The 11,408-nt window shown below is 42.2% G+C and overlaps 1 protein-coding gene across 1 annotated transcript; it reads left to right on the top strand.

The window, feature by feature from the left end:
• Positions 1 to 3,126: 3,126 nt before the first annotated feature.
• Positions 3,127 to 10,583, top strand: Clrn2 (clarin 2). Its single transcript, XM_020170128.2, has 3 exons — positions 3,127 to 3,379; positions 8,779 to 8,958; positions 10,318 to 10,583. Exons 1-3 carry the CDS (start codon positions 3,127 to 3,129, stop codon positions 10,581 to 10,583), a joined length of 699 nt encoding a protein of 232 aa, XP_020025717.2.
• Positions 10,584 to 11,408: the final 825 nt, after the last annotated feature.

The following is an 11,408-nucleotide window of genomic DNA, read 5'->3' as shown; positions in this document are numbered from 1 at the left end:
ACTATCGTTTATTAGTTGTACAGAGGGACTTCATTGTGACATGGGTTCATATTTTAAAATTAAAAAATTGTCAAAACAGTGACACAAAATCTGTAGTAGACTACATTTTAAGTGTTTGAACTTCACAAATTAATGCCCTTAAGACAAAGATTACCATGGAAAGTTGTATTACAGGATTTCTAAAAATTATTAGTCCATACTGCACGACAGGCTTTGGTCTGCTAAGGGCAAAAGTTTAGCCATGTGAAGCCTTAGCCCTGTCCGTGGACCTCTGCAGTCACATGCAAGCCCTCACCTGACAAGAATATCCGAGATCCGTCCTCAGTCACAGAGCTTGTCGTTTCCTCCCTTGCAGATTAGTTTTTTCTGCTCGAAACCTGTGTCTAAAAAAGTGTTTTGCAACTGCAGAATTACTGACATTTTGGACCAGGTAATTGTGAAAGGGGCAGTCCTGTGCATATGGGAAATCCCCTGACCTCTATCCACTAGATGTCAGCAGCAGGCCCCTGGCCCCAGTCGTAGCAATCAAAACTATCTCTAAATATTGCCAAATGTCCAATAAGGGGCAAAAAATCACCTTTGGTTGAGAGCCAGCACTCTGTGCTGTTGTAATCCTCTTGATAACAGTCCTGTATGAAGCATCTTTGTGCATCTCCTGCCCACATCCAGTGCCTTGCAACAGCAGACCCAGATTCTACATGTGACAGATAAGACATGCAGACATACGTCATTAGAGAACAGGATGCAGCCAGCACCACACTGTATTTTATTGAAGCTCCATTATAAAAAATAGAATTGCTTGGGGGTGGGGGCAGGGGGGAGAAATGAACCAAGCCTTGTATGCACATATGAATAATAAAAGAAAAAAAAAGAAACACAGGCAATGAGATATTTTACTTTTCATCAGAACTCATTCCTATTTTCACTTGAGTATTAAGATAACTAAAGAAAACCTAATCACCTACTTTATTTGAAAAACCATTACAAATCACCCAGATTTTAAAATCCTAGCAATAGATTAGTCACAATAATAGATATAATCTAGACATCTAACTTATTTGTCCAATGTGACTTGTGAAAGAATAAAATGACGTATTTCTCTTTGTCACTTGTCAACTGTGAAGAATTTGTTTCAATTTTAAAGACTGACAAATGGTGAGAAGTATGAGAGCCTGTCCTGACAGGCAACAAATAAAGCATTTATTAAATAAAAAAAAAATAGAATTGCTAGGGACCCATTTATTTAGCGACCTCCATAGGCCAGGCCCTGTGCTAACTAGTCTGAGTATGCTGGCTCATCTTACTGCACAGCAATTCTATGATGGGTGAGAAAGCCAAGGCCACTCTCCCCAAAGAGCAGACATTTGAATCCAGGTCTTCAATAGCTAGAGTTCCTCTTAACCAGGCCTCCTATTAGCATGGCAAGGGCCTGCTGTTATCCATCGAGTTTTTCTGAAAAAATGCAACTCCAGGGTATGGCACACATCTGCCTTCTGAAAAGAAGGAATGTTAAGAATGTTAGCTAACATTATGGGATATTTACTAATATGCCAAGCAGTCCTCTGAGCCTTTGAAATGTATTATGTCATTTATTGTCAGAAAAACATTTGTTATTTCAAGGTCTTTGTGATGAGGATGAGCTGTCACATTTTGAAGACCTAAATTCCAGCCCCAGGGCTGACAGTCACTTTGTGGGTGAAAGAAACAGCTGGACCAGAGCCCCTGCTAGCACTAAGGGTGACCTGACCATTGGGGACGACAGAGCATGTGGTGAAGCTCTTTGTACCTGGCAGAGCCCCATGCAATCTCCAGAAATATTGTCCCTTGTTTTCATTGTCAGTGCCTACTGCGGTGAAACCCTGTTATCAGGATGGACACTGTCACTTCCATAGAATGTCCCTCTGTCCACTTGGCACACCCCAGAATGGATCCCAAGACTCCTACTGGTGAGCAATGCAACTTTCAGAACCTTCTTCAGGCTTCTGTGGCCAGAAAAGAAATTTTACTGTTCCACTCTTGCCCAATTTTGTGTGTCAGAAGTATTGACAGAGTGGCTTTTGCCAGTCTCACAAAAATGTTAAATTGATACTTAGTAATACATTGAGTCAAAATTTAAAAAGCCATAGTATAAAATAGGAAGTAGGACACTTTCCTGTGTCCACAGACTAAGAGGAAAAGATAGATCTCCACTTTCAGAAGAGATAAATAGGGCTGAGCACGGTGGCACACACCAGTAATCCCAGAACTCTGGAGACTGAGGCAGGAGGATCCTCAGTTCCAAGCCAGCCTGTCTCAAAAATCCAAAAAGAAGAAGGGCTGGGAGTGTGGTTCATGAAGCACAACACCTGTTTAGAAATAATAAAGTCCCAGTACCATCAAAAAAAATAAAAAAGAGAGAGAGAGAGAGAAATAGTCCAGCAATGTGACTTACTATTTGCTAACTTATTAAAAAGCCACTTTTCTGTCCTATTTCAGATGCAATGAAAGGTGAGGGCAGGGGAGGAATGTTAAATAATGATGTCGAGGCTGATGGACACAAACAGATTCATGTTGCAGATTCGAACAGTGATCAATCCATAAAGAATCGCGTGTTAGTAACGGCTCTGAGGAGTCTGACAGCAGTGACATTTTAGAGAAAGAAATGCCAGGGCATGCATCAAAGAGATGGGCATTTGATACTGCGCGCTGTTGCCAACATTCAAGTGCTTATCATTCTGTTTCTGTTTTCCTTCTGCCCTGTGCATCTTTTGAAACTGGTTAGCATCTCTTTATTGTCAGGTCTACCTGGATGCACTTGTTAATAACTCCCTGGTCATTATGAGGTCTACACCAGGGTCATTTAAATACTTGGAGCAAAGAAAAATTAAACCCTCTGCTGAAACCCTAGTCTGGTGGAACAGATAAGGTTACTTGCTTCAGTAACACACACTGCTCTACGAGTCAGGCGAAGGTTGTCTGCAGAAGCTCGATGTGTGAATGTAGTAAACACAGAGCGATGGACTCAAAAGCTTGAAATGGCATGTTCAGAAGAGCCAGCCTTGGAGTGGGGTATTGCCAAGTGTCCAGAAGATGTCAACGACCTGCGTGGCTGCCCAGAGACCTGGAGGATGACCTGCACCCACTAGCATGCCTGGATGGTTCAAAAAGACGTGCTATGGGCTGGCATCCTTATTCAGCTTCTCCTCCTTCCTCCTGATCATCACCGCCCTGGCCGTGCCCCACTGGCTGAGTGGGAAAATCCTGTGTCAGACTGGAGTGGATCTTGTCAACGCTACGGATCCAGAGCTGGTCAAATTCATTGGGGACATTTACTACGGGCTCTTCCAAGGGTGCAAGGTGCGGCAATGTGGGCTGGGGGGCCGCCAGTCCCAATTCACAAGTGAGTATATTGGGGGCCTGAAAACCAATGTCTACACCTTCTTGTTTTTAATTTACAAGTTTGCTTATGTCTAAAGATAATGTGTTAGGCACTTACTTCTAAATGACATAATACTTACAGTATTATGTCAAAGTCCACAGACAGCCAAGGGTTCTTGTTCTTCCTGTCTTATAGAGGCATTAGAAATAGGGATTTGTTTATTTTTGTAGTTTATCTCTGTTAATCCTATCTAGTAAGATACTGAGTGTTTATACATGCCAGGCCTTCCACTATCAGCTGCACAGTTCCTGTCTCTTTTAAGTCCTGCAACAAATTTATAGAGAAGAAATTATTAGTGCTACCATTTTGAAGGGGAGTACTCTGGGGCTTAGGGAGGTCACATAACTTGCCTGAGGTCACTGAGCCAGGAAACAGCAGAGCCAGATCCCAGTCCTGCACTGACTCTGGTACAAGCACATCAACTGTCAGGTGAAGACAACCTGGAGAAATGACCCTTCAGGAAATATGGGGACTTTCTCCGCATCTATTTATATGGAGACTTCAGAGTCTGATAAACAGCAAAGGGGCTCTCCCCCTGGGTGCTGGAATCCAACTGCTGGGGTGTGCAGGATAACTGGGTTGTCTACTGGCAGGGAGACCTCAGGCATGCTCACTGAGGAACATGAGCAGACAGAGGCTCTGGACCCCATTCAATTCTCGGTTCAGAGCTACTAGGGCTGTAAACAGAGCAATCCACAAAGGTAAGAGGCAGGAATCCCAGCTGGGCTTGGAAAGGGTCTTTGAGAAGGAAAACCTAAAACAAAAAAGCTAATTTCCTATAAGCCCTTAGATTCAAATAAATTAACTCAGTAGTGAGAATGGTGTCCTATAAAACCACAATTAATCAACCTCTTGTTAATGCAAGAAGACCAGGAATTCTATTCATTACTAATTTCTGTATTTTTGAAATGGAGGATTTAGAAGCATGGCAGGATACATATCTTAATAGATGAATAACTACAGAAAGCTGGAACAATTGCAAATATAATGCAAATTGTCTTCATTTATATACATGAAGCAAATACATGTTATGTTATTTAAGGCAAAAAATGAGCATATTGATGTATACTACCAATTAAACTGGGCCCTAAATATTGAGGAAATAACTCCATTAAAAACATAACCAAAGACATAAACAAAGAAATTTAAATAAAGGGAATGTTTAAAAGAGAGCATGGCAATACCATGCAGTACCTAATTCTAATCCAGACCCCTTAGCTGCAAGGGATGTCACTGGGCCACTTGGTGAAAGTTGAATGGGCCCCAGGATCAGAAGGGCAGTCATGTGCTAGTGGTACCCCAATAAAAAGATTCTGGCCAGCGCCAGCTCCCACAAAGTTAAACTGCTTGAAACCAGAAGCCATAGTAAGTCCCCTTTGGACAAATCCAATAAATGCTCCTTTCCCTCCTGCACCATCCCTTGGGTTCCACCCCCATGATCTGGTCTCAGGCATCAGAACTGTGTATGAGGCATAAAATACACTTTATTATTATTACCAGGGAATAAGACAGTATTGAGAATGTTTTGTTGTCCTGACACCCTGGGATGGTCCCAGAGGAGTGTGTGTAGACATCCATTCACGTGGGTACCTGCGAAGGGATTATCTTTGAAAACTTTCCTGAGAGCCTAGGGCCAGGTTCCTCCTGTGGTCACTGACTTTACACTGTTGCACAAAGCACATGTTATTCTGTTCTCTAGTGCCAATCTAGTTTCCTTTAGATATGCAGCCCTTAATTCCAGGGCAATGTAAACTCCAGGCAGTTACCTAGCATATCAGAGTCTCCCCCCAGGAACATGGAACCAGGATTTATCTACTTCTGCCACTCACTGCTGATCTGTAGGAAAATATCCCTGTTTATAGGGTGTAGAGATGGGGATGTGCTTTGTAAACTTTAGAGCGGGGGGTAAGGGGGCGGTTTATGGGGTGTCCCTAACAAATAGACTCTTTTGTCACTATTACAGCCACCTCCCAGAGACTAACCCAAGGGAATCAACTCCTGCCACAACCACAAGGAAGGGAACTTGTTGTCACAAATGGTTAAGGTCCTTCCTCATACCCAGAACTTCTGAAATAAAAACAAGCTGGCTATGTGGATGGCTAGAGAAAGAAAGAGGCAAACATTAAATTAAAGGTGTCCATACATTCAACTGTACAGTTGAAGATTTTACAGCCAGACACCATTAGGGAAATAGGGATGAACAAGAGAGATAAGTGCCTGCCCTGGAGAAGCACACCACACAACAAAGGAGAAGCAGGACAGTGTTGGGCAAATGAGTAGGCACATGGCACAGTCTTATCTCAAGTCATCCCTCGTGGTTCATTTCCTTTGGTCTGACTGTGCTAGAAGAATGATCTTATTATACCCATTGTCCTGATGAAGACACTGAGATCAGAGAAATAACACATGAAATAATTTCAGTAAAACCAACTAACATAATAGGTTTGCTGCTGTTTGCAGTTCTCTGGTCCATCCCTACTTTTCACCCCACAAGTTGCACAGTAGCCAGGACCTAGGACTGGCTTCCATTGTCATGCTTATTTGCTTTGCTAGGGCAAAAATGGACTGTCAGGGTTGTCTGGGATCAGGAACAAGTAAGTCTCTTAAGTCTCAGATGCTGATAGAATAACTAATAAATTCTGGTATTTAAATGAAATAACTCTAATGCATACAAAATTAGAATGCTTATTGAAATTCAGAATAAGACTGCTAGAATTCAAGTTGCACTATGATTAAAATTTTAAACCTTTACTTATCTAGGTTTTCTGAATTTTTTCTTATAAGCCCTTTATTAAAGTAGTTAAGGCAGCATTTCCAAGCTGCATCCTTGGCTAAGCTATTTAACTTCTTCACACCTTATTTTCTCATCTCTAAGAGTGAGAGAGGGTGGTCATAAGCAGTAAGGAAAGAACATGTAGAAAGTGCCTGGCACAGAGTCTGCACCTGTATCAATTGTGGCCATCTGTGTTTATGGTCATGAATTTCAAGCTGGTAACTTAAATTTCATTAAGTCAGAGGCATCTAAAACTCTTGGAAATGATACAAACATGGAAAGCAAATGAGCCACAGCTTTCTGGGAATGGAGCTATGTGATAGAACCAGAGGTGGAGCAGCCTCAAAAACAAATGGAAAGAATTGATGCACTCAAACTCCCTTGGAAAGGCCTGAATTTCTAAATAGTGACATATATGAAAAATAATTAAGATATGACTTCTCTGGGAGATCCTGAACTGGGGGTAATGGCAGACAAACGTTGGGGTTAGAGGAGATTCTTTTTTTGCCAATGAAGTTTTTGTAATATAATTTATGTATTTCTTACTATAGAGACTGAGGATTTGGTACTCCTTACCTCCCTCTCCACTTCACTCCTTATGCCCAAAATTCCCTCTTCTCCATCATCCTTATGTGGTTATTGCCCAAATTTTTTATTAACTCAAATCTGGATATGGGTTTATATCATCATGTGTATATGATTAGTTCTTCTTAAAAGCTTTGCTGTGTAGTTGTGCCTACATTTATTGAATCAGTCTCCTGTTGATTCACCTGTTAGTTTTTCTCCAATCTTTTGCTATTGCAATGAGTATCCACTATGCACCACTTGGAGCACATGTAGGAGTGTGACTGGAAAATAAATGCCTAGAAGTGAGATTTCTTTGATAGATGTTGTCAAATGCCCTCTAACAAGGTTGTAGAGATTAATATCCTGATAAGATTTGAGAGTGCCTTTCCTCACACTATCATCAACACAGTGTATCAACAAACATTTTGAACTTTGCCAATCATGTAGATGGCTATTTTCTATTTCAAGTAGTGAAGATCACTATGCTAGTCATGTGTCCTAAGGATTGCATGATCAAGAAAGGGGACAAGGAGATAATTAGGCAATCAGAAATAGGCATTCATGTTTGGAATAAGAGAGGCTACAGGTTTAAAAGAGGGGGAAAACTCTATGGGAAAGGAGACGAAATGGAAATAAAGGGAATAAAGATGTCTTAGAAAGACAAACTCTCTGGAAAGGAGCTCATATTCCCAGGTAAAGTTTCCAAGGTCAATGAGATGAACATGTGGAGATAATGATATGGAAACACAGAACTGGGAAGAAAGTTAAATAAGAGCTGAGGATGTAAATGTGGGGTGCCTGGAAACTTGTGAATAGATAGGACACCTTACAAGGAGAAGAACGAAAGCCCTAGTTCTCAGCCTTGGGAGATGCCAACCGTCAATGAAAAAATGAAAGGCAGGTGAGTCAGCAAAGGGATCAGAAGGAGAGAGAGTCAGAGGAGTGAGAGTAGAGCCAGAGCAGCGTAGAGTCCTGGCACCAAAGAAGAGTAGTAGGGCGTGGGGAATGAAGGGCTGGTCAGTGGTATTAAATTCAGCAAGGAGGTCAGGGCTCACAAGCTGGACCCAGATTCAACCTGAAGGTGTTCAGCAGAAACTGGGGAGTATTGCTGAGTAATGGGTCTGCTCAGGAGTTCTTAGATCTCATTGTTTTAAACTCTCCATTTATCATTGCTGAAAATTTGAACCTCTTTATAGCATCAAGTACGTAAGATTATAATCCTATATAGAGTTTAGAGTGGCTTGCCCAAAGACAAAGAACTTCATGTCTCCAACCTGTGAGATAAAGGAGTTAATACAATCTACCTAGTATCTTTATCATGAGGATTGGGTGATCCCCTTTATTATGGAATATAAAATGCTGGCCTGTGACTGTGTCAACAAAAGCTGATTACCTGCAACTCATGTTGCCATTACTATCCCCACATCTCTGATGAAGAAACTGAGGCCTAAGAAACCATGTGGGCTTCCCCAAGTCAGAGAATAAAAATAACAAGAACAGTACCCATTGCTGCCATTGTTAAGAACAGACTTTCCCAGGCAGTATCTGAAGTGCTCTAGTACATCATTTCATCTTCACATCTTAGGATATAAAGAAAGCAAATACAAATGACCATTTCATGAAACTATTCTGCTACCTTCATGTGGGACGTTAGTATCTTCATGAAGTATTTTGTGACACAAGAATTAAGTGTCCTTCACATATGGGGGCATAATATCTACCCTGCCAGTCAGTGCCCAGGGCTTGTGGGCATTAATTCAGAGCAGATTCCAGAGCTGCAAGATCAATTCCAGTGTCATACATTTTGATTTTATGTCCACTCCTAGGAAAAAGAAATTGTTGACAAGTGGCAACTCTAGGGGCCATGAGCTCATCTCAGGAAGTCTCCTGCTTTTTGAAAACCTAGTTCTTGCTGTCTTGGCTTCACCTCCTCTACTAAAGTCTTCACTGGAAGAAAGTATGGGCTTGATGAAAGTAAGCCAAGCTCTGACATTGAAGTGTCTGTGTCTTCTCTTCCCAGTCTTCCCACACCTGGTAAAGGAGCTCAATGCAGGCCTCCATGTGACAATTCTTCTGCTCCTCTTCCTGGCCTTAGCCCTGGCTCTGGTTAGCATGGGTTTTGCCATTCTCAACATGATCCAGGTCCCCTACCAAGCAATCAATGGCCCAGGGGGCATCTGCCTATGGAATGTCTTGGCAGGTAAGGAATCCTCTAGGGGGAGAAATTCATGCTCACCCCATCACCAGGATGGGCTTCAGGTGGTTGGGCTGAAAGATATGAAGGAATTAAAATGCTTATCCTCAGCCTTCACTTGCTGGGTGTAAGACCTTCTTGATGGGCATGGGTGGCCTCTTTATAAAAGTTTTAGAGTCTGTCACAATAAAGAACCACATTGCTAGAGTATGAGAGATCAGAATGAAGGGGAAGGTAGAAGACAGAGAGCTGGAGGCAGGGTGAGGAGAGGACCATGAGGAGCTGAGGAGATACAGCCAATGCTGCAGCTGGGGTTGGAAGGAGCCTCCACAAATGACAGAGGAGAAGAGTAATGTGAGCAAGAGAACATCCGTAAAATGCTAGTCTATCAGAGAAGGGAGAAATATGTGCCATCAGCAACTACGTCCTCAGAGCTCTCCTGGGCATGTTAATGGAGACATGCCTTGTGGGATGTCTGAGCTTCCCTCCTTCCACCTCCTCAAACACCATTACTGTACCCCGCCTTAAAGCTGGATGCTAACTAGTAAGCATTCTCAAAAGTGCCCAGTAAGGGTCTGGGGACTTTGCATTCCTTATCTCATGTAAATCTCAAAAGGCCCGTGAGGAACTATTGACAGACCCACGTTTATGGATGAAGAGCCTGAGGCTCAGAGCACTGGGTAGCAGGGGTCATTTTCCAATTCCAACCCAAGTGTAATTAACTCTAAGCCCTGTCTTTTCAATGATCCCTGGTCATATTTGTGACCATTGTGACCTATTTTCCAAGACAAAAGTATGTGTGCGTGTGTGTGTGTGTGTGTGTTGATTTGAGAGTATATTAATACATGGAAATTAACTCACATCTAATTATGCATGAAACAAACCATTTGTAATGAAAGTAACAAAATCCCTTGAAACAAGGTCTGCTCAGCAGACCAAAGAACTTAATGAGACAAGATCAGCAGCCCACCCCTAAGGTAAAACTTCAGCCCGTGGGCTGTGATTTTCTTGCCTCATACCACACAGCCATCACAGTCTACTTAGAAATCCTAAGATTTTTAGAGATTGGACTTCTCCAAATGTGGTTTCCTAGAAAAAATGGTGGTGGGTAATGGGGGGAAATAGAAAGGATCAGAATTCAAAGTCAAGCTAGTAAAAAGCTATTCTTTTTCCCTGCCTCTCCCCCCTCAAACTATATAGGTCATCTGCTACTTTTATTTAAGGGTAAATTAAAATGTGTGCTGCCCTACTAATTCTTTAAACCCAAAGCAAGTTTGCCTCACATGGCACAGAAATGTCACCTCGAATAGAGCCCTTACAACTGCAAAAAGCTGTTTTGGATGACGGCCATCTATTGGGTTTCAGGTGGAGTCATGGCATTAGCCATTACCGGCTTCATGGCCTCAGTGAAATTTCATGACCTGACGGAACGAATCGCCAACTTCCAGGAGAAGCTCTTTCAGTTTGTGGTGGTGGAAGAGCAGTACGAAGAGTCATTTTGGATCTGTGTGGCCAGCGCTTCAGCCCATGCAGCAAACTTGGTTGTGGTGGCAATCAGTCAAATTCACCTCCCTGAGATTAAGACCAAAATGGAAGAGGTCACAGTCACTGCTGAGGATATCTTGTACTGATAGCCCCCTCCCATCCACACCCTATCCTAAAAAAGTCTGTAGTGTGAATGGATCTCATTTTTTTTTTTTTTTGCAGCCTTGCCACTCCAAAATGTCTCTGTTCTTGACAGTAAGAAGAAGGATGTGAAAGGAATAAGAGGGTGACTGGGCCAGAAGAAAAAAACACCTCCCCACAGCCCTGGCATAGTTTGCATTTCTCTCTCATGATCCTGGAGTTGGAGTTGTCAATTCAGCCACTTGTCAGTCATGTGTGATAGTGGACACTTCACTGGCTGTCTACTTCTCAGTTTCCTCATCTGTAAAGTGGGGGTAGTAAAAACTTTTCAAGCTTGTTGTGAGATTTGAATGGGTGGAGATGTTGATAGCAGAGAAGCCTATAAAATTAAGGTACTGTATACTTCAATAAGTGTCTCTAGACCTTGTTCTATTCCATACAGTACTGGTGAGGATACAAAGAAGAATTTAATGACATCCCTAAACCTGAGAAATACCTAACTCTCCAGATGACACAGGAATCAGTTAGCACAACAACACTAAGAATGAAAATGTCATCCAGCTTTTGCGTGGCTACTATATGCCTGACCCTGTTCTAAAAGTTTCCTATGTGTTAACTCATGAGATCCTCACTACACACCCAGGTGGCCAGAACTATTTTAGCCACACTTGACAGATGAAATAGCTAAGGCATAGCAAAGTTGTGTAGCTTGGTTAGATGAGGAATTAAATTTGGGAAGCCTGTAACCTTAGTCTATACTTTTAACCATGGTGCTAATCTGTTGTTTGATGTAATTGCAAAGCAACATGACAAATGCTGAAATAGCACAG

This window comes from Castor canadensis, chromosome 9 (genome assembly GCF_047511655.1).
Source record: "Castor canadensis chromosome 9, mCasCan1.hap1v2, whole genome shotgun sequence".
In the NCBI taxonomy this organism is placed as follows: Eukaryota; Metazoa; Chordata; class Mammalia; order Rodentia; family Castoridae; genus Castor; species Castor canadensis.
The sequence above is the reverse complement of the archived record's forward strand: the minus strand, read 5'-3'. Positions and strand labels throughout refer to the sequence as shown.

What these genes read in the sequence shown, in the direction of transcription:
- Clrn2 (XM_020170128.2), top strand. Translation starts at nt 3,127, where the DNA reads ATGCCTGGATGGTTCAAAAAGACGTGCTATGGGCTGGCATCCTTATTC. An exon ending in CCGCCAGTCCCAATTCACAA is followed by an intron (nt 3,380 to 8,778) that starts GTGAGTATATTG and finishes TTCTCTTCCCAG; the next exon opens with TCTTCCCACACCTGGTAAAG. An exon ending in CCTATGGAATGTCTTGGCAG is followed by an intron (nt 8,959 to 10,317) that starts GTAAGGAATCCT and finishes ATTGGGTTTCAG; the next exon opens with GTGGAGTCATGGCATTAGCC.